At 40.7% G+C, this 23,780-nt stretch overlaps 1 protein-coding gene across 3 annotated transcripts in view; it reads left to right on the top strand.

The window, feature by feature from the left end:
• CYFIP2 (cytoplasmic FMR1 interacting protein 2) overlaps positions 1–23,780 on the top strand; it is a 71,834-nt gene that overhangs the window by 46,141 nt on the left and 1,913 nt on the right. For 2 of the 3 annotated variants that reach the window (XM_056857508.1, XM_056857500.1), the window contains exons 21-28: positions 620–819; positions 1,148–1,235; positions 4,483–4,626; positions 8,519–8,609; positions 9,976–10,106; positions 14,818–14,890; positions 15,294–15,388; positions 23,259–23,497. In XM_056857508.1, coding sequence (XP_056713486.1) covers positions 620–819; positions 1,148–1,235; positions 4,483–4,626; positions 8,519–8,609; positions 9,976–10,106; positions 14,818–14,890; positions 15,294–15,388; positions 23,259–23,497 — 1,061 coding nt within the window. The remainder of the gene's footprint in view (positions 1–619; positions 820–1,147; positions 1,236–4,482; positions 4,627–8,518; positions 8,610–9,975; positions 10,107–14,817; positions 14,891–15,293; positions 15,389–23,258; positions 23,498–23,780) is intronic. The other variant, XM_056857516.1, reaches the window with a different exon arrangement.

Here is a 23,780-nt window from a genome sequence, read left to right as displayed (position 1 = left end):
TTAACGATAGGGCATTTTGGAGATCATTCATTTATAGGGTTGCCTTAAGTTGCAAGTGACTTGATGGCACTTGACACACACAAGTATTACTGAGATAAATGTATGTGTACACTATGAAGTGCTGTATAAACACTAAAATATGTAGTTGGATCTAACATTTTATGTCAACACTTAGTGGAAGAGAAACATTGGTTCCAGTAATGTTTATTAAATAAAATGTGCAGTTTTTATCTTTGTTCTCCTGTATCTCTTTAAATTGGATGTTGATTGTGGAGCTGTTACACATTGTGTTTTCAGTCAACAGCTCCTTAGAGAAGTGTCCAGAGTCAAGCAGTGTAAAAGTACCATTTTCCACCTTGCTAATATTCTGATAAAGAAGGTGACATTCTGGAAATATTGTGTTTAGAGATATCTAATTTTTTTAACCCTTTTCCTAGTATAAAAAATTATAGACCCCCCTCCTCCAGTTCATACGCCACTTTCCTTGACTTTAGAGCGAAAGGGATGTGCAGATGCAATCTGCCCTATAATCTTGTGTCCTTGCTGATATAATGAGATTTTCCTGTTGTGGTCTTGCTAACACACAATGTCTTCTTGATGCTGCTTTCTCTGGGAGCAGGAGCTTGAGTGGCTTTTGGAGATAAACCGCCTGACACATAGACTGCTGTGCAAGCACATGACCCTGGATAGTTTTGATGCCATGTTCCGGGAAGCCAATCACAATGTCTCTGCTCCATATGGGCGCATCACCCTGCATGTCTTCTGGGAATTAAACTTTGACTTTTTACCTAATTACTGCTACAATGGATCTACTAACAGGTAAAAAAGAAACACCAAATGTCCTATTTGAATGCTTGACATAGCTCGCCAATGCTACATGACCTCTGCATAGTCTTAGCGTTTTAACCAAATGAAACCAGGATGACTTACATGACTAATTTCGTACAGTGTTGTATTTTTGATGTATTGGGTGTGTATCTTCGATTAGTCAGGATTTGCAGAAGTAATTTTAGATTTTTTTTAAAAAAAATAAAAATATAGTTGGTCAAGGTTGGAGGTGGCAGGAGGATTAGGGAGGGATAGAGATGTTTCATACACAAAGTTGGTTTATGTAGGCTCCTTTTCTTCTTGTTTTCACACACTCCAGGTTTGTACGGACAGCAATTCCATTTACACAAGAACCACAGAGAGACAAACCAGCCAATGTCCAACCATACTACCTTTATGGATCTAAGGTGGGTTGAGAAACATATTTGCTGTTCTGCACCCAGTTTGGAAGGCATGTTTTAAGAAATTAGACTATATGATGAAATGCCTGGGGGAAAAGATCTGTCATCAGAATTGGGAAAAGAAGCAGTATTACCAAATGATATGATAATATTACCAAGCAAACAAATATTTTTTCTAAATTCACTGAATTCTATTCTGAATGGGCCAGAGAAGAAAATGGGTTAACTTCTGACTACAAAAACCAGAACTGAACATTCTTATGTTTAGTTCTATTTGAGTTGTAATATGAAATGCAGCCTAATTTATATTCACATGGCAATGCTAAGTGTACTGAACACTCTGGGCATGGTAGTTAATAATCCTGCACTTTGCTAACTTCCTTGATCACTTCAAAATTAAATTGTTTGAATTTTCCACACTACCCCTTGCAGCCCAGAGAGAAAGTAGTGAACTTTTTTCCTTTAAATGAGGCTTCATGAAAAGTTTGGTTTTCTAATATATTTTCAAGAAGTAAATAAAAATTTACTTAGGAAGCTGGTGAAACAAACAAGTGGTTGGATATTCTCAGCATTTAGTGCCAGACAAAATATCAGAGTTTATAGATGTTTGGTATGTTGACCGTTTTGTTACTTATAATGATTACAAAGGGTATCTTGATATGAAATTACTCTGTATGTTAGCTGAGAGTAGATATGGTGTACAGATTACTCCAGCTAGAATGATACTGTTTGAAAATATGTAATATGTAACATTTACTACAGTAATCTTCTGCATCTTACTTCCAGACCTTCTGGCACAGTGATTGAGACTCTTAGGAACATCTGACGCTATCTACTACTAAGTCAGACCATTGGTCAATTTATTTAATCCTGTTACTGACTCTTTAAGGTTTAGGCAGAGCAAAATAGTTTTAACACACATTTCCCGAGACCCTTTTAACTGGAAATGCCAGGAATTGAATCTGGAATATTCTGTATGCAAAGCCTGTGCTCTGTTAGTGAGTCATAGCCCTTTCCTTCTTTCTTTCTATAATGTGAAGGGTTGACATGTAAGCACCGCTCCACATTACACACACTATGGTAGATTGTGCTGTTTGCAAGAGCTTCCACACGGGGGCCGTAGGAACTTAAAAGATGTGTCTTTAATAACCCTGCCACCCTACACAACCACACATTTTACACCTGTGGTTATAAAAGTAGCACTACAGAGACAAACAACTGAGAAAGAGTACCGTATTTTTCGCTCCATAAGACGCACTTTTTTCCTCCTCAAAAGTGAGGGGAAATGTCTGTGCGTCTTATGGAGTGAATGCCGGCTGGGCACCTGCGTGTCGGGACAGCGCGAGCCGGCGTTCCCCCCCCCCAACGGCCAGCTGGGAGGCGGGCGGGGCGCACAGAGCCGGCTGGGCGCGTGCGCATCAGGATGGTGTGAGCCGGCGTTCTCCGCCCCGACGGCCAGCTGGGAGGCGGGTGGGGCGCACAGAGCCGACTGCGTGCGTGTCCGGACGGCGCGCACTCGCCCAGCCGGCTCTGTGCGGCCCCGCTTGCCTCCCAGCTGGCCGTCGGGGCGGGGAACGCCGGCTCACGCCGTCCCGACGCGCACGCGCCCAGCTAGCATTCACTCCATAAGACAAGTTTTTAGAGGAGGAAAACAAGATTTTTTCTTGTTTTCTTCCTCTAAAAACTAGGTGCATCTTATGGTCAGGTGCATCCTATGGAGCGAAAAATACGGTACATCTTTCCCTGGCTTCAGTTTTCAAGTTACTTTACCTCACGCTGTGGTAAGGTGGCCCTTTGGTCATCACTGCTGTTGTACTGAAAAAAGCAGTGAAGGGACATGTATGGCCTCTCCTTTGTGAGACCAACATTGATGGATAGTCCAAATGACACGGGAACTTCCAGTAGCTCCTGTTCTAACCTGCTATTCAGGGCTTTTCAGGTGAGCTGGTTTGTTCCCTTGCGTCTTCCTCTGAGTAGTTGTTGTTGTGTGGTCTGTACACTTGGTGACACTTTCTGGACCAGATCAAAATACAACCATAAATCAGGAGAACTGTAATGCAAAAGAGCAAAAGGCTGCTCATCATCCATATAGCTCTTACCAGCTTTGAGCCATTGAAGATGAGTGAGTGTTTTTCTTGGGTGCGGAAAGTTGTACAGTGGCTCCTGGAGATGTATGAGTTTTTGCCCATGACACACTGCACGGAGAGGGTGGAAGAAGCAAGTCTCTGGAGGACGAGGGAGCTGATGGAACATGATACCCGCTTTTCCTAGTGGAAATGTTGTGGTTTTCCATTACTTGCTAATGGTTTTCCAGGCAAGGGTGGTCACTGGACAATGAAATGATAGCACTCGTATGCGAGACGTTGTGAAATCTATGTCTTTGGAAAGGGGAGGAGAAACATTTTAATTCATTTATTCAAACAAACAAATTGCAAGGTTAGCAAGTTATTATTTCCAGTCTTACACTCACACAATTAATGTAGAGCCAAAGTTTCCTTATTTATGAAAGTCACCCTGTGTCAATTTCTCTCCATCCCGTTCTGTAAGGTGCAGTAGCATATGAAGCTACAGACTTGTATATTTCTCCACTCCACCAGAATAGTCAATGATGTGGAATAATGGCAGGGAAAGGTACACATTATGAGACCTTGAAGCAAGAAAGAGAGAACTTATCATGGAGGTGCCATTTTTTTGTAATTTTAAATGCATTATTTTAAAACTCAAATTCAGAAGACACGGGTGCCTAATAAAATGCTTCCTTTTAAAAGGACATTATATTCCTGTTACTTTGTGATTTTGAAAGATAGCCTTTTTTCCTTTTTTCAAATGCTGAAAATAATTTTGTCTAGTTAACTTGCTGTTTATCACAAGCTTTCCACAACCCAGCTGATTCTTATGAGTGCAGGAGTTCAGATACACAGGGAGAGAGTTCTGTTCCCCACAGGTATTTTGCAATTCATTTCTATCCTGTAATGATAGTATCCAGGAGTGAGCGAGAGATTTAAGTTCCCGAATTATTTATCTCCCCACTCCTACAAAATTCCAACTTCTTTATATATGTGGTGGTGGAAAGTGCCATCAAGTCGCAGCTGTAGGGTTTTCAAGGCAAAAGAGTACAGAGTTGGTCTGCCATTGCCTGCCTCTGCGTAGTGACTTCCTTGGTGGTCTCCCATCCAATTACTAGCCAGGGCCAACCCTGCTTAGCGTCTGAGATGATTGTGCTATTAACTAGCTTTTTTCATTTTTCCCCCAGCCACTCAACATTGCCTACAGTCATATATATAGCTCCTACCGCAACTTTGTGGGGCCTCCTCATTTCAAGACAATCTGCCGTCTTCTTGGATACCAAGGGATAGCTGTGGTGATGGAGGAATTGCTGAAGATTGTCAAGAGCCTGGTAATATTGAAATTTGAAGCAAAATGCTAAAATAGATGCAAAGTTCAGAACACTGAGCTAAATAAATCTGTTGCTGGAAACTGATTTTAATAGTACATATTATTTTGCAATATACATCTAGAATATGGTTTCTAAAGTGATTGAAATTTGGGCTTCCTGTATCTATTATATACAGTAACGTAATCTTGGCTACGGTCCTTTCGACCTCACAAATTCATATCAGTTTTTTATTAATTTAATTGTCATAGTTTCCCTTAAAGAATCTTGGAATTGATTCTTTAGTGAGAATGTTGAGAATTATCACTGAGAGATCCCTAGCATCTTTCCACAATACTGTCTCTGCATTACCTGCAGCAAGGGAGTGATTTATGTCTGTATTATAGCTATGACCCATATTTTCTAAACTAACCTTGGGGGGTTAGTTTAGGAATCCCATCCATTATTTAGTGTAGAAACCTATAGGATTCCAAGGCCTCTGTGTCTGATATAATGCCTTTTTTATTAAGTGATAGGGATCCCAAGGCTACATTGGCAGTGGCAAGATTTATCTCAGTCCTTACATCCCTCAGACATTAGATTTAAAACTACGCAACTCAAGATCAATGGATCAAGGAGCTTCTAAGGGATAAAGGAAAGGAAAGGAAAGGGGGTCTCCCACAATTACAACAGTATTATGAAGCATTTCATTTAAAAGCATTGATGGAGATTGAGGGAGCTGAAAATAAGAAATGGATAAGAGTAGAGAATGAATTAAATCAAGGTATGGGGAAATATGGGATATTTACAGAAAATTTAAATAAAGCTTTATGATTAACCAAGGGCCCGAGACAGGCAGTATTGAGTGTTTGGAAGAAATGGAAAATAAAGTGGATGAACAAACAATCAAGATGGACCCCAATACTCTGCGTGAAAGAAAGTGTCATAGATGGTAACTTAGGGTTAAAAATGAAAAATAAGGGTTATTATAGAGTGAAGGACATATTAGATCACCAAGGAAATTTGAAACCTTTTCAGAGAGTATTAGATGAAGTGGGCCAAAGACATTGGCTGGGACTGAGGGGACTATATGAAGCAGTAAAACAAGGAAGATGGGGAGAATGTATGAAAAGAGAGGACAATGAATTGGAAGAGTTAATAAAGAGTGAAGCATATATTAGAAAAGGATTAGCAGGGAAAATATACAGAATGATGATAAGAGATAAAGAATTTATGATTAGAATAATACAGGCAAAATGGGCAAAAGAAACCACAATATCAACACAAATGGTGAATAAAATGATAAAGGGTATTAAAATGTTGAAGATGGATAGCTATAAAGAGTTGGAAAGGAAAATAATGCTGAAGTGGTACAGAACACTGGCCCAAATAGCACATATGATTAAAGGAATGAGACCGAATTGTTGGCATTGTAACGCAAAAGAGGGGTGGTTCTCACATTTGTGGTGGGAGTGCCCAAGGGTAATAGAATTTTGGAACAAAATACTTAGTAAAATTATAGAATTGTTTAAGATTAGACTTCAAGTAACTGTAGACCTGATGTTTATGGGAATAATGGGGTGTGAGAAGGTAGAAAAGAGTGAACAAGAGATGTTTAAAGCGATGATATTAGCGGCTCACGCAGTTATAGCTTTTGGATGGAAAGATAAAACAAAGTGGACTATGGACAGGTGGAATAATTATGTGTTCGAATATGTGCAAACAGATGTATTGGGATACTTAAAACAACAGACGATGGGAGAAACAGAAGAAATGGAACTGAAGACTAAGTGGAACCCATACATTAATTGGGTGAAAAGAGGAGAAGCCAACAAAGAGACTTTAGTAAAACTAAAAAGGCTATGCTCATGGCTGAAAATATAAAAATATGATATTATGGATTGGTCCGAAAAAAAAGGAAAGGAAAGAAACCTATAGGTTTCTTGAAAAATTTTAGACCAGTCTGAGACTGATTTGAGATGGAACCAAGAATGGGCTCTGCAGATTCTGATGCCTTCTAAGGCACGTCAGGCTAGGTCTATATCTGAGTGCTCCACATGCAGTTGCAACAGAGCTCTATGAGTCATGGCAAAGTACCCAGAATTTAGTAGGACTTGGTCAGTTATAGCCCCCAGCACAGCTGCATTGTTGTTTGCCCCATCGCTGTGCTCTGACATAGAAGTGCCAGAAATAGGCATTTGCAAAGGAATCTCCGGGTGGGTTCTTCCGAACCCATTGCATCTCTTTTGTTAGGCCTTTTGAGCCCATCAGAGCTTTGAGAGTTTGCACAACCCCATACCCACCTCAAGACTCTGCCCCTGAATGCTGAAACTGGTAACATTACACTAGAAACTGTTAGCACATGTGTTCCTTGTGTATCCTTAGACACTTGTGGACTCTCTAACTTGGGTACAGGACACTCACCCAGGACCAGATTGGGGGAATTAAGCTCAGTGTCAGAGGGAAACTTCTACACACTTCCACATCCTGGCTAGCTTGGAAAACTAACACACGCATCAGTTAGGGGGAGCAGAACATGTGATTTCAGGATCTTTACCTGGATAGTTGGCAAGCAAGCTCAAAGTGCCTCTAATATGCTACCAGTAACCACAAAACAGCCAGATCTTTTCCAAACCAAGGTTTAGAATTTATTGAGGGAAGTGTAGGGGTACTGAAATTGAAAAAGGTACTCAAGAGTAAAAACAGCCTCTGGCTGAGTGGAATTCCTGCATCAGGGAATAGCCAAAAGGGGACATGGAGGTGTTAAAGCAGGGGAAAGGGGAGTGTTTAAGAGAAAGGAGTGAAAAGAGAAGGAGTTTACCTATCCTCAGTCTGCTGAGCTGGGTAGAGTACATTGTGTAGATAATCCAGAGATTCACTGAAGGCGAGAGATGTTGTTGTGTGACAATAAAATGTCCCACTTGCTTCTTCAGATGTATTTTTATTAGGGAGGAAAGTTAACCACTTCAGCAGCCCTGAATATGATAGATTCCCTGCCATTTTCAGCCTCTACATGAAAAATAGGTGATTATCTAAGTGATGACCAAGGTAAATTAGTAAAAACATAAGAAAGGCCCTGCTGGATCAGACCAAGGCCCATCAAGTCCAGCAGTCTGTTCACACAGTGGCCAACCAGGTGCCTCTAGGAAGCCACAAACAAGACGACTGGAAATACCATACCCATCGATGTGATTGAAATCAAACAATGCTGTATATTCAAAGTTTAAATCTTTTTATTTATAAAACAGGTTATATTCTTCTTACTTCCTTTTTATTGTTCAGCATCTTTGATTCTTTCAGTATCAGATTCGCACAGTTATAAATCGTTCAGACAAACATATGGTGGTGGAATGTATCCACATCAGTAAAATAGCAAAAAAACATTCCCTTTACTGAAAAATACATAAGATCAAATTGAAACTTCTCACACAGTTTGTGTGTAAGCTTTAAACCGTTTACTAAGCACTGTGTTGCTCGAAATTCTCCCTGGGAATGCACAAGTACCTGTTTACTGCTTTCAGGTGCCTCCAAAGTTTAGCATGTTATCAGAGAGCTGGGGGATGTGCAAGGGCAATCACAAATTTCAGCTGATTACCAAAGCCAGCTAAGATTTGTGGCCTGCTGACCACTTTGTAAAGCTAAGCATGCTTTTAGTTATATTGTGTGTGTAAAAGTGCCGTCAAGTCTCAGCCGACTTATAGCAACCCCTGATGGGATTTTCAAGGCAAGTGATTAAGCGGAGGAGGTTTGTGCACTTCCCTCTGCAGAGCTTTCCTTGGAGGTCTCCTTTCCAAGTACTGACCCAGCTTAGCTTCCGAGATCTGACAAAATTGGGCTACACCATACCATTCTACATCCCTTCAGTTATATTGGGATACCTTTTAATGCTGATTTTATTTTCCATTGCTTCTGATAGTTACAAGGGACCATCCTTCAATATGTGAAAACCTTGATAGAAGTTATGCCGAAGATATGTCGGCTGCCAAGGCATGAATATGGATCTCCAGGTTGGTACTTGGACTGCATTATATTCTCTAAATGTGAACTCTTTATTATGGGGTATCTTTATGGAGGCCAACCCAAATGACACAAAACAATGAGACATGTTTTGTCATTAGGGCTGGCGTCAATAGATGGTATTACATGGCTTTATTTCTTTTCTGGATTTTGTATGGGCCAATACCACTTTTTAATCTTTATTTATGACATTTCTCCAAGTTACTTAGGGAAGTTAAAATGGGCTTATCCTTCCAGTCCCATTGAAATAAGGTAGACTGTGAAATAGTGACTTGACCAAAGTCATCAAGTGAGTTTCATGGCTGAGCAGGGGTTTGAACACCATTCTGTCTGGTTCAGGTCCGACGCTCTGCCCAGCCCACCACACTGGCAATGTAAGGGTATGCTTATGTGGCATGTTCTGACCTTTCACTTGAGCACTAATGTATGAAGCCTGAGAAAGTGAAGATTTGGGAAAGCCACCCGCGGCATCCCACCAGGAGATCATGCAAACAGCCTAGTTACTGTATAGGAATCCAGTGCAGGCTAAGACCAAGCTGGGAAAGTTGGATTCAGTGAATACCAGTCAGCAGTGAGCCCATGCGATACTGGGCACCTTGGAGCAGTAGTCAAGGAGTTGAGGAGCATCTCTGCACCTACCAGCAGCCACCATTGGAAGAAACAGGGAGGTGGATGATGCGGATGAACTGCAGCAGTTCAGCCACTGCATAATTCCAGAAGCGAGTTGGTGAAGGAACGGGCTACTCTGCAAAGTTTACTTTCTAGCCTTTCTGGAAACCTTCACAGAGCAGTATTAATTGTTTGTGCCCTCTCTCCCACTGACTGCTTTTATTATAATTCCAAATTAATTTGACCTGCTATTTTATATTTGTTTTATTATTGGGTGTTAATGATTTGATTATGTTATCTTAATGTGAACCGTCCATCCAAAATGCAGTTAGGTTTGGGCATTTTATCAATGTGTAGGGAGTAGAAGTGGGTCAGTGCAGATCAATTTCATTCTGCATCATTACTGTCTAGAAGAGAAGTGTGAGTACAGCAGCCCAATAGTACATAGATACAGGCATAGGGTTGGCTCTGATGGTTTTCCTCTGCAAAGCGAGGAGTCTTTCTTTGGAGTACTCCTGACATTGGAGGAAGGATGACTTCTTCTATGGAACATTTCCCATGTACTAGAAGGGGTTTACTTGGGGGGTGCATCCCCATAAGGATGAAACAATTGGGGAGAACGTGAGGCCAACCCCCTCAGGATCAGCTAGTTCCAAAAGCATCACCGACTCACTCTTTGTGGCAATCATCCTTTTCCTATCACGTCCTCCTTGATTAATTTCGCCTCTTTTCCTTCTTTCTCTTAAGGAATCCTGGAGTTTTTCCATCACCAGCTGAAGGACATAATTGAGTATGCAGAGCTAAAGACAGATGTATTCCAGAGTCTGAGGGAAGTGGGTAATGCCATTCTTTTCTGCCTTCTCATAGAGCAGGCCTTGGTAAGTTAAAAGGAATTCCTTTGAACATTGGCAAACTAAAAAAATATTACAAGTGGCTTAATAAGCCAAATCCGACATCCCAGTTCAAATAAGACATCCCAGGTTGTGATCCAATGACTGTGGTACCATATAAATGTGTATGTTGAAGGGGAGTTAATGTCAGCTGTAAAGCAGTACGTAGAGGATAACTTGCTGAAACCAAGATCTAAAAATCACTGTGTGTTTAAGAACATTAATTTGAAATTAGTTTAGACTATAATCTGAATTTTGATTAGAAGAAATCACTGCTGATCGTGGCAAAGTTTCTTTATGGGTTGAGTCATTGCATACCGACAGTATGAAACTCCTTGCCAAGCCATTCTGTAGTCCTGCAGGGGAATTTGGAGCTCATTTGCATAAAGTGGTCTTTATGCAGGATGTCCTTGCAGGCCATGTTTACCCTTAACTTGATCCCTGGCTTATCCTTTGCATGTCTCTACATACTCCTATTCAGGAACGGCAGCAATAGTGAGATCAGTACCGACTGGATTCTTTGCATGACATTGACATCGAAACCTGCAGAAACAGCACTTGATTTTTCAAGATACCTATTCTGTCTCACTTCCTGCCTGTCTTGTTTAGCATGTGGGCACCCAGCCAAGCATATGGGAAGTAGGGTATACTCAGAAATGTCTTGTGAGTCCTTTTGGTACCTGCTACCTTCCATTAAGACCAAACAGATGTTTGCTTAGGATTCTTGAAAGTATCGCAGTTCTCCTAACTCCCTTGTCGATATGAGGGTCCCTCTGATCCGCGTAATGTCCAACCTGTGCTTGAATGTGCACACCTTCTTTTTCTTCTCTTGGGATGTTTAATACGCTTAATTGCTTCTCATAGTAATGACACATCATTAGAGAGCTAATATTATATTGCCTTAGGAACAAGAAAAGGAATGGCAACATGGAGGTAAGAGCAGTCACTCATATGCTATGAAAAAAATAGATGAGCCTGAATCTGTGGTCTGCTGAAAGGAACAGCAAGCAGAATCCATATTTTATTTTGTGTGCAATAATCTTAATCTTTTTTGATTTCTAAGTTCTTCCGTAATTATTTTGACTCTGCATTCCTTTGGATGTTGTAGGATTCCTTTGGCCTTCCTGGAGGCTATAAAATATACAGAATATAATGTTGTATAGTTACTGAGTGTAGTTGTACTGTGGGTTGATTCATTATGCTTTGCTCTCTGAGCTTCTGTTTATCTTCTGTTTAAAGGGAGAATATTTTGACACACTCTTGGTTTTTTTCCCTCCTTAACTTCACAGCTCCAAAATAACAAATATTATTCTGGATCAAAATTCTGCAACACAAGCCATTTTCCTAGCAGGAAAAAAATGTATTCCTAGTGGGCTGGTCTTTAACAAACACCTTCTGAATTCATGATTTCCTGAACATCATAATGTCAATCATTTTATGATTTTTTTAAAAATCCCTTTTCCAAAGACAAGCTGCTCTATGAATTTACTAACGTAGGAACTTACGGTACAGTCCTAAGTGGAGCCACACCCTTCCAAGTCATTTGATGTCAGTGAGCTTAGAACAGTGTGACTGTGATTAGGCTTGCACTGCCAGTCAGATATGCAAAATGTGCTATGGAGCTACTACTAGTCCTGAAGCAATCGTGTAATAAAGGTCTGTGCACACAAATGAGGCTTCATTGTTGTCTCCTATGGAAAAGAGACCTGTATGCTCATGGAGTTCCTTCAGCTATAGTCGTAGTTATAATAATAATAACAACAGTAATAGTAATAATAATATTTATAAAGTACCTGAACATGTAGATACTGTACTATTCCTTGCTGAAATATTCAACTCTGCATTTGACATTCTAGGGGTAAGATATTGGACCAATGTCCCCAAAATATTCCAGCATCTTTCTTATTTATTTATATTTATTTAATAGATTTGTATCCCGCCTTCTAGTCTGGCCTTTATCCTTACTTAGTAAGAAAGAGGCGCTTATATCTCTTTACACAATGAACTGTTACTTACAGTGGGATTTAAAAATCTGTGATTTTATGCACTGTCTTCCAAAGTTGCTTTTGTAAATGACTAACAGTGCAGTCCTATGATGAGTAACTTACTGCAGGATTGTGCTGTAGGTCTTGGATCGGGGACTATGTACATAGTTTTGACACTGTAAGAAGTAGCTGAAGATTGGAAAATTGCTCACAGCATTCCAAGTGTGCCCCTAGCACAGAGATATGCCGACTCCCCCCTCCTTTTTCAGTGTTTTGCCTCTTTGCATGCAGCCTGCAGCCATCGTGGCTTACTTTGTTGCTGTTTTGCCCTGTAGACTCATGCAGAATTCGCTACCAACCATTACTCAAGTCTCCTTTGGCATTATGGCTTCCCAGATCTCGCCTCTTTGTGTGTCTGCGGTTTGGATTAACTTGATTAATTGTATGTGTTTTCAAGCTGCTTCTCATTCTGTGGTTCTTCTTTAGGCCTCTTCCAGCCCCATCCTGAACATGGTTTCTAGGGAGTTTAAAAAAAAAAAAAGCAACAGGGTCTTTCACCCCAAGAAATAGTATTGTGACCAAGAATTAAGTTGTTACGCTGCAATGTACATCGATGAATCTTGATTCCAGTTAAGTGTATTTAAAAGTGGGTACCAAACAAACATTTCAATTCCTTTCCTATACCTTTGTGTGGTCCACCAGCTATACCCTGCAGAGCTCTCTTTTATGAAACTGGAAGGGAGATCTCCAAACTATGTTGATCTAGTGGATGGCAACACCAAAGTTTCATCAGCCATTTCACCCCAAGATGTGCCCAACAAACACAGCTGGAACAGTTTCTCTGTTCCTTGTGTTGGGTGTGGTCCCTGATCTGGATTGATTTGTATTGTGAGAAACATTGGCTTTCTTAAAGTCTGCCGTTTCAAACAGTCAAATGAGGCATTGGCTACCAAGTAAATCTTATTTGAGACATCACCCCAGCCTGCCATTTTGTTATTGTTTTGAATCAGCACATTTGTCCATCATTGTCCTTCGTTATTCCTGTGCTGATTTTGGCACCTATGAACTGCCAGTGTGCAAAGATTAGCACAGCAACAAAGGCTCAATAATGGGCATCCTGAAAATAAGTGAAAAAAGTGACAAGGTGAAACTACAGAAAACCATTTAGCCCATGATCACTGCTTGTAAACTTAACTCTGTATGTGCAGCTATACAGGAAATGAATTGTTTATAACATTAAGGTCATTTTTACCACATCCCTGCTTCTTGACCTCAGCATTTAATCAGATGCTGCAATAATTGGTTTCCTATGTGTGGTGTCCCATTTCATTTGGGATCTGAGCTTCAGGTGATAAGCCAGGCCTGGCCACTACCTTCAAGTCACTCAGTTGTAGTTAAAAAGTTTCAGAACAGGTCCTGAGTACAAGTTCCTGCTAAAAGTAGCAGGCTCAGAGGGGAATGACATGCTTTGTAGACTTTTTTTCTCCTTTTACAGGCTGCAGCCAATGGGGTTGCATTTTTTTAAAAAAGTACAGGTAAGTTCCCCCAGTGGAGTTAAAAGCCATTTTCAGTAGCAAAATCTCTCTCTTTGTAGCACAGCCCAACAGTAAATTCTGCAAAAGAAAGAAAGAAAGAAAGAAAGAAAGAAAGAAAGAAAGAAAGAAAGAAAGAAAGAAAGAAAGAAAGAAAGAAAGAAAGAAAGAATAAAAAGATATATAAAAAGATATATAAAAAGATATATAAAAAGATAATAGAAATACATGGATTTTGCAGTCCTGCCTTGTGGCTCCGCAGGATTGGTATACCTCTCAGTGGGAAGTCACAAAGGAAGGCAGATATGATTCCCAGAGTTTAAGGAGACAAAATACACAATACGCTGGGAAATCTGTGTTCACATCTTTTTGAAGTTGTGCTGAAGTATGGTCTCACCTGTCACCTCCCTCCTTGTGCTGCTGTTAGCCCTGGAAGGGGAAAAGATGGGCACCCGGGCCAGAGAGAGCACTATCTTGAGTGGTGGGTGGCCTGATTCAGAATCTGAAAGGCCTGAGCAGCCCTTCTCATGTTAGATACTAATCGCATATCGGGGAATTCTGCTAGTTTCCAGCCTTAGTAAATTCAGGGGCCAGGAGACCTCTTGCCCCTAGCTAAAGGTTGGAAACTTAGGCGTCACTAACAGTGAAGTCTGGGGGCCAAGTCATAATACTGTGTTTACAAATGCACCCAGATAACGTTTACAAGCAGTGAATATATAGCAGGTGGTTGTCTGTAACCACCCAGTGAATTGGTGCAGATGCCCCCTTCCTCCTTTGCAGCATGATGTTGTGTCACACAAAAGTAGAAGGAGCTTGGGTTTGACAGTGAACGGCACATGTTGGAATCATGATAGAATGCCACACCACTCAGCACCAAGGTTTGGTCAGCCGATTGAACAAGCCTTGCATTAGACTCTGTAACTGGATAAGATAAAGAACCACTGGCAAAGCTCCAGTTTTTTCAGAAAACAAATGACCTGGTATAGGATTGTATAAATTGTTACTTCGGCGTCACATGGCATTTTCTTCCGGTTCTGTTGTTTACGCAAGCTGGGCTGTATCCGATTAAAGCCCTCTTGAGGCAAATGAATCAACGCACTTGCCCCCAAACCTTCAGTTAGCGGAAGAACCAATCCCTTAGGGAATTTTTAACACCTTTTATCTTTCTTCCTCCTGCCTCAGTCCCAAGAAGAAGTGTGTGATTTGCTGCATGCTGCTCCCTTCCAAAATATTTTGCCCAGGGTCTACATCAAAGGTAAGGAGTGAAGAGGTGAACAGATATCAGTCGTTATTCCCAAAGCTGTGCAACACCTATAAATTTCCAGATATATATTCTTGATTAGTAGGTTCCAAAGCAATTGGTTTAAAACCTAAGGGCCGAAGGCTAAAAAAAACAAACCCTAGCCAGCCACTGAACAATCCATATAAAAGGTAAAATTTGTCAACAAAAGCAAGGCATTTGTTTTTAAAACGAGAACCTTTTACAAGTGTGCTGGTGTTGTGGCTGTAATCACAGTTCCTTCTTCACAGTGCATTACTCTGTTTTTGTTCTGTCACATTGGTCCCAGAGTTGGAGGATGGTTGGGAGGTGACACTGAAATGCTAGACCTTTTTTTGTTTTTGCTTTCTCATTTCACTGTTTGCTGCTCGCTTAACAGAAGGAGAACGCTTGGAGGTACGCATGAAGCGTCTCGAAGCCAAATATGCCCCACTTCACCTGGTTCCCTTAATAGAGAGGCTGGGAACACCTCAGGTAAGGATGACATTGAAACCCAACCATTGGGTGGGTTGCCCAGATTTTACATCAGCCCCCCCTTTCCCCAAGATTGATCCCCTGAGAGATAGGAAGTCTTTCCAGCTGTTACCTGGGTTTCAGTCCTACACTGTGTAGTTCATCTACAACTGTATTCACTATGACCAAGCAAAGTTAGATTGTCTTCAGTGAGTTTCTGTATATTGTGTGTGAGCATTCACATCCTCTTACATTGCTCACTGGCAATCCAAAGAACAAAGGGAATTGGTTTGTTCTCAATTGCCACAATTTGCAGTTCTCTCTTTCTAATATTGGGAATATGGGCAATTTTGTTTGACCAAAACCAAGGCATTTATACTTTAAAATATATAAATACACCAAACAGTGTAACAGGTGACAACATTAAAAATGAAGTGTGTTATCTTCTTAAGGCAGTAAAATAAATTTATATTTGATAAGAACATATTGCATGTATTTCAGTTTTTCCTGTTTCAGATGAAAAAAACACATACCGTGTTTTTCCCCCCATAGCTTTAAAATTTCTGGAAAACCTACATTTCTAGCGGCAGTGAGTACATGAATCAGAGATATCATACTGGGAATTTCCCTTCCCCCTAACATAATAGGTAGCACAAGTCTAAGACTTGGTCTACACATGCAGTATAATGAGGTGGAAATGATATGGTAAAGGGATCAGGTGGTACAGGTGTCCATTTCAGTGTACCGTTTCAGTGTGCAGGTGAAGTCTGGCTCTCTGGTCAGGGGTTTCTGTACGATATATGCTTTTTCAATCACATTGTTGGTGTACTCACGCTTTATATTTTTTGATGAGCACTGAACAATATTATACCTAATCAGTGAAACATGTGAAGTGGCCCCAAGTGATCATCAGGTTTGTAAAACAAAGCTCATATAACTAGGATGCAATAATGCAGCTTTTGAAAAGCACCATCACATCTTTAATTAAGGGAAAAAATTCACCAGCCAGAGCTGAAATGACCCTGGGAGATCTGTCTGTCTGTCTTTCTTCTGCAGCCTGTGGTTTGGCTCATTTGCATGAGTCATCTCCTGCTATTTCCTCTGCAAGCCCTTTCATACAGCACACCTGCTTTCTGTGTAAATTTGCGATGGATGAAGGCAGTTGAATGAGGTGGTCTTTTAGTCTTGTCCCACTCTGTGATTTTATAATAACAAACATTTTCATTCTCAACACGTCTCAAACAGTGGACTGCTACTACTTCATTTCTGGAAGAGAGGGTTTAAGTATAGAGAGGGTGAACATGTGATTGTCTGGTGTTATTATTCTCCCTCACCATGAGAGCTGACTAAAAGGAATAAAAAGAAAGGGAAATTTCATAGAAAGGGGTTGTGATTATTAATTGAGGCTGCATTTCTGCATCCATTTGCATGCGCATAAGCCTGCTGACTTCAAGGAAAAGAAGCTTGTAAAACTGGAATGCAAAATTGCAGCCTTTGAAAAGTACCATTATGCCTTTAAGGAACTACTTAAGAACAGCATTTAAATATGTTCTAAATAAATCCATCTCTTATTCCGAAAGTTTTACACTGTTTAGCATTATGTGTATACTTGGATGTACACACATACCTTTATTTAAGCACTTTTTAAATGCTTTTCTGAAAAAAAAATGTTTTTCTTAGGGTCTTGGAAAAAATGGATTTGGTGTTAAACTTTATCCCTGACTGTAAAATTAGCCTGCACACATGAACAAAATATAACTAAGAAAATTAGGCTATTTTTACTCGATGACTTCTGTTTTAGCACAAGCTATGGTCATCTGTTACACTTGTCCTTCAGACCAGTAATGTAAATCACAGTTGAAGCTGGTTTGTATCCCTAGTTTGGAAGATGAATTGCAAACCAGAGTTTGGTGGCCTGGATAGACATACTAGGGTTTGTGCTAAATTGGAAGTAACTAATTGAATCACAACAGGTAGGGAAGGGGAAGTATACTAGTACAAAGTTTGTTCATGTATCATAAAACTATGGTGGGCAGCCCATACCTAAGGGGGGGGGGGTATGACGACAGCCATGGACAGTGCAGCTGTGCCACCGCTTTAAGGTTTCCTGGCTGGAATACGGGATAAACATTATGTTTAAAATTGAAAAAATGAAAAATAGCCCCATTAACTTTAGCAAGGCTATGCCAGCAAAATAATAATAGCTGGCATAGCAACGCCGCTGCGTGGGGGCGTTCCCGGGGTGAAAGGGGTTTGCAAGCTGGCTAACATCAGCTCCATCTCCAGGAACTCCCCGGGAACGCCTCCCAGGACGCCGGCGCAGGGAGATACGCCAAGACAACACCGGCGGGGAGGCTATGCCGTCGTCCCAGCACTGCGCTGCAAAGCGGCACTCATGCCAGCGCAGGGTTACGCCAGCTCCTATGGAGCTTCGGCCCCACCCTTCAGGAATGCACGGTTAGTGTCCTGTCTGAACCAGCAACAACTCTTATCACCAGATCTTAAAGTTTATTTAGAAGAAGTCCCACTGAGATCAGAACAAAGTACTTCCTAGTAAGTATGCCTAGGATTGTAGCCATCACCCCCCAAAAACATCTTTTTGTACAATAATTTATTGAAAGAAAATATAGGAACAAAACAATTAAGGTCCCTATTTACTAATGTCATTTTGAACTTTACTTTAAGATAAATCTGATAAAGGATTCTGACAAAGGGGCATCTCTCATCAAATTCCTATCGAAGAGACAGTGTTGCGATAATATTCATCTGTGTGCTTGTGTGTTTTGTGTATGTAGTGCTTAGCTGTCTGACTGTCTAACCAACTATATATCTGAGTTTTTAGCTCTTGAAGAAATATAGGATTCTCTAATGCATTTTCTTCATAGGGATGATTATAGTTTATAGAGGGGTAGTCTAGATTAAAATTATTTTTAAGTAGGATACATTTAAATTTAAATAGTCTAGTTGAAGTCAGTAGGAAGAAGCCTGCTTCATTTTCACTGGATTGTGACATCAGTATTTTGTTCACCCTCCATTTTGAATTATTTGTTAATTATTAGCAACTAATACAAGGAGAGCCAGCATGGTGTAGTGGTTAAGGTGTTGGACTAGGATCTAGAAAATCAGATTCGAACCCAGATTCTGCCATGGAAGCTTGCTGGGTGACTTTGGGCCAGTCACACACTCTCAGCCTTGTCCCTGGCAAGTATTTTAATGGGAGACCTTCAAGAAATACCAGGGGCATGTTGTGGAGGCAGGCAATAACAAACAACCTCCAAATGGCTTTTACCTTTTATGGTTCCCCTTGGTTTCCCATCCAGACATAATATGCACTTGGAGGGTCAGGGTTTTGTTTTATATTTTACAGTTACTATGGGTATATAAAGATACATTTTTGAACATAAAATTTGACTAAATCAATTAATTATACATCCTGCTGCCCTGCTGGTTTGTACACACAACATATTAAATGTAGCTGTTGTGAAACAAACACATTACAACTCGGATTGTGATTTGTGGAGGAAACTTTGGATAACTGCAGGAGGGCTGCAAGCTTTTTGTGCATGTACAGGAAAAACAGGAAAAAAAACTGTACTTCCTCAGAGTTACACAGGAAATATTCCTCCCCCACTCACATAACGTTTTCCGTTTCTGTACTCTAGAAACATACTGGCCCTCATGCCTAAGGGGTTTTCCTTAGGGGCTGCCTAAGGAAATGAGGGAAGTGACATCTTTGCTACTACCCAGAAGAAAGAATAAGGCAGAATTGTTTAAAAGGTCTTTGGGTGAAGTCAATACGTTTTTGGCCCTGTTAAGCAGTATGAGTATCTTACAGAATTATTGCAAAATATGTAGGTAGGATGTTAAAGGATTGCTTGGTTTTATGGAAACAACTTGGAGCAAAATTGGGAAACAATTGTATATAGACATTTGAAATAAATAAATAAATGCTCTGTCTTAAAAGAATGTGTATTGGGAGATTGTGCAAACTGGACTTTTATGCAGCGTGTTCACCTTGCAGCTTGCATTAGGTGCTTGGGTGCCTCTGCTACAGGGAGAGCATGGGTGACCTGGATAAGCATAGGAACCAGCATATAAATGTTTTTCACTTGTTCATAAGCACAGGAGCCTTGGAGCTTGTTGCTATATAGGAGTTTACTGCTGATTAATAGAAGGAGTTGTTTGCTCTGGAAGGACTGTTAATCTTAGTGTTGCCAACTGCCTAGAAGAAGAAAAAATATCCTTTCCCTTTAATAGAGGCTTGATTAAAAGCCACAATGGACTTAGTAGGCTGCTTAGGAGGGCACAGTTAATGTGTAGAAATGAGCAGCTGAAGCTTTTCACGGGACAGAAATTTACACCACCTGGTAAATAACATCATATTAAGCCTCTGTTAAAGGGACAGGCCACTTTTTTTTCTCTAGGCCTCTTGTCAATCCTAGTTGCTGTTGGGCATTCCATTCACACTGAGAAGGTAGGAATGTCCTAGGGTAATCAGCCTGCTTGAGAGCCATGCTTCACCAGTAAGAGGCAAAGTAAAGTGAAAGCATATGTAAGCACCCAGAATAGGGTTGCTAGGTCCCTCTTCGCCACCGGCGGGAGGTTTTGGGGGTGGAGCCTAGGGAGGGGGGGTTTAGGAGGGGAGGGACTTCAATGCCATAGAGTCCAATTGCCAAAGCAGCCATTTATAGCAGGAGATCTCCAGCTAGTACCTGGAGGTTGGCAACCCTAACCCAGGAATGTAATAGAGAACTATGGAAAATGTCTACATTTTACAAGTTTACTGTGGGAACACTGGTGAAACTGGGTACCCGAGGTTGGGTGAGAGGAAAATTTATGTAGGTCTATGTAAAAATATTGCAAGTATAATTTATTAGAAGCGCTATACAAAATTTAAAATTCTTTAAAAGCATTAAAATAGCACAATAGCAAATCTTGAGGTTGATATCTGTAACCACAAACCAAACGCGTTTCAGCCTCTAGGGCCTTCATCAGGGGTTAGTTAAAACCTTTTCTTAAGTCTGCACACATATACAGAAATACAATGATGTAAACAAATGCAAATACAAACAGTTTAAAACCCAACCAGGCAAGTGAATGTGTTGTAAAGTTTATTCTCAATTATTCAAACAACTGGTATATTGGGTTCTTGTTGGAATACTGGTTAGTATAAGTCTCTCGTATATTTTGTGTGCAGGTATCAACCTGGTGAAGCAGTATCTAACTGGTGACCAGTTAGATGTGTGCAGACTTAGATGTGTGCAGGTTTTAACTAACCACTGATGAAGGCCCTAGAGGCTGAAATGCGTTTGGTTTGTGGTTACAGATATCAACCTCAAGATTTGCCATTGTGCTATTTTAATGCTTTTAAAGAATTTTAAATTTTGTATAGTGCTTCTAATAAATTATACTTGCAATATTTTCACATAGACCTACATAAATTTTCCTCTCACCCAACCTCGGGTACCCAGTTTTTGTTTTTAGGTTGGGTTTCATTCCCCTTTTTTCTCTTCCAACACTGGTGAAACACCAGTGAAATGCTGGTCTGTTTAATCTGCGAACTGGCATGATTTTAACACTTCTGTCACTAAGCCTAATCATTAGAAAAGAGCAGTCCTTCTCTGAAACCAGGGTTGTTAAACTTACACGTTGTTAAACTTACCAAATACCTGACATTCTGAAAAACCTGCCCTGTGTAAAGTTTAGGGACTGTAATTTGACTTTCTTCCCTTTGAATTTTCTTTCAGTTAAATATTACTTCCTCTCTTGTCCATCACAATGACCTTGTAACTATATCTTAGATAACTATGGTTAGAACTACTAATCTCAATATTTACCAACTTAAACAGAGTTTGGATCAAGGACACTAGGTGCTAAGGCTGAGTCTGGTTTGGGGGAGTGTTGTCACTGAGTAATGATAGACTGGCTGGAGAAGGCCTGCCAGGGAAAAGAGGAAGGTAGAAACTACTAACTGTCTTGTTCTGATGAAAGGAAACCTTGTGAGGTTTAACTGCGTGCCGGAGAATTCAAAGATCATGGTCTAGGCATGCCCGTTCCCTTCAGGCTGAAAACCTGGTTTGGTATGACTACTTGATTTTCTGGTTGAATCTATTATTGTGAAAGTAGTTAGAGATACCAAGTATCTTAATGAATAATATCTAGCTAAGTTGTCAAGATTTCATCTGAATGCCACTGTTATAAACTCTTACCCAATCTGATTCATAGTTAGAAGTCATTTCCACAGAGTTTAGTGAGGTTTACTGTCAAAAGTGAGCAAAGGATTTCAGCCTAAAATATACAATCAGTATTGCACTGATAGTATGGAACCAAAAATATTATTAAGTTCATGTTACTCCTGGGAAAAGGTTCTCCAAAGAGGTGTTTTTCTTTCATGTTGTCCATTTTTATTATGCAAAGGTTTAAAAACTGATCAGTTGGCTTATAGATAGCCAGGGCTGAATCAATTCCACATGACATACGAGACATCCACCTTTAGCTTGCCATTTAGGAACAAAGGACGAGCCCTTCATGGGAATATTGACACCTGATCATAAAGATATGCGTAGCTGCAGTAGAACAAAGAGTGGCATGCACTAGGGTTGCCAACCTCCAAGTACTAGCTGGGGATCTGCTATTACAACTGATCTCCAGCTGATAGAGATCAGTTCACCTGGAGAAAATGGCTGCTTCGGCAATTGGACTCTAGGGCATTGAAGTCCCTCCCCAAACCCCCAAAACCTCCCACCGGTGGCGAAGAGGGACCTGGCAACCCTAGCATGCACTGATTTTGCGCTTTAGCATCCTCTTGCCAAGCAAATTATTCAAATCCATTCCTCTGTGTCCTTTGTTAGTTGTACTCTAAAAGCTTACTGGTATATATTGGACAGTCTAGGATGGCTAGAGAGGCCTCTTTAATCGTCCCCAGCGCTGCCCTCATCTCATCTTGCTATTCTGCCTCACATTTCAGTGCTGCATATTTGTATTCTCTGTCTTAGTGTTCTGTATCCAATGACAGCATGCAGCTTACAAGTGCAGTTCCACAGGAAATGGCCCTCTGCGACCCTCATTCATTTCAATGTGTTGCCCTGCTTATGTTACAAAATGTGGATTTTTCTAGCACTGCTACAAAACTAGGAGAGGGAAAACATTTCCAGCTAATATTTTAACTCAGGTAGCAGTAGTGTAGAAGCATGCTAAAATTGCCAAGAACGAAAATGCACATAAAAGTACCACCAGCAGTGCTTTTATCGTGTCTCTCTATCTTCAATAGCTATCTGATGTTAAGGTCTTTCTAGAAAATTACATTCGCATTTAGACTTCCACATTCTATTACGTATCTTAAATAGGCCATCCGAAACTGTAGATGCCTAACATGGATATGGAGATTCATGTTTTAGTAGTTTGCAATAACCATCTTCTGTTAACAAACAGGCATGTAAAAGAAATTATGCTATATAAAACATACTGCATGGTAGGTCAGCCTTCATTACTAGTCCTACGACTCCTATGCAAACGAGTAACTAGCATACAGGAGTTAAGTCAGCAACCACAAAACAATGTGCAGGAAATCTTGAAGATAAAAAGATCCTGTTAGAGAAGCAAATTTCAGCTTCCCTGTTCCAGCTTGCAATTGCCTTTTTCAAGGAGATCCTTCAAGTAATGACTGTTTCAACAAAGTAATGAGTGTTTTGGACAATTCCACCTCCATAATCAAAACAGCAAAGTGCTCTCAGGCACAAAGTTTAGTTGGAGTTTCTTAGAGGGCAAGGTAAACTCCAACCTGAAATTTATTACCGGGTACAAAACACAGTGGGGAAAAGGTTGGCATGATTAGAGAAGGAAGCGACACCTTAGCCCTGATCCTTATTGTTGGGCTTCTCTTCCTCCTCAGCAAATAGCCATAGCTCGTGAAGGAGACTTGCTGACCAAGGAGCGGCTGTGCTGTGGCCTGTCCATGTTTGAAGTTATTCTGACACGCATTCGGAGCTACCTCCAGGACCCCATCTGGCGTGGCCCTCCCCCAACCAATGGGGTCATGCATGTTGACGAATGTGTTGAGTTCCACCGGCTCTGGAGTGCCATGCAGTTTGTCTACTGCATTCCTGTGGGAACGAATGAATTCACTGCTGAGTGAGTAGGCCTGCTCTATACTGGGGTACAAAGCATTGAATACTGATTTGCATGTATTAAAGACTCTCTCTCACTCTCTCCCCTTCCCTCCAGCAATCAGAGTTATACACACACACACACACACATTTTCAGAGTTATAGCATATCTAAATACCACCTTGCTTGGGTTTTGATTTTACATAGGGGGATGTGAGCCATTTTACTAGTGACAGGGCACTGATTCTGCTGCCAGTTCTGTATTTTGTTGTTGAAGCAGAAATAGAATCCAGGATTCCATAGGTGAA

The sequence above is a fragment of the Euleptes europaea genome, chromosome 1, assembly GCF_029931775.1.
Source record: "Euleptes europaea isolate rEulEur1 chromosome 1, rEulEur1.hap1, whole genome shotgun sequence".
Taxonomy (NCBI): domain Eukaryota; kingdom Metazoa; phylum Chordata; class Lepidosauria; order Squamata; family Sphaerodactylidae; genus Euleptes; species Euleptes europaea.
Note: the sequence above shows the minus strand (reverse complement) of the source record. Positions and strands in the feature narration are given on the sequence as shown.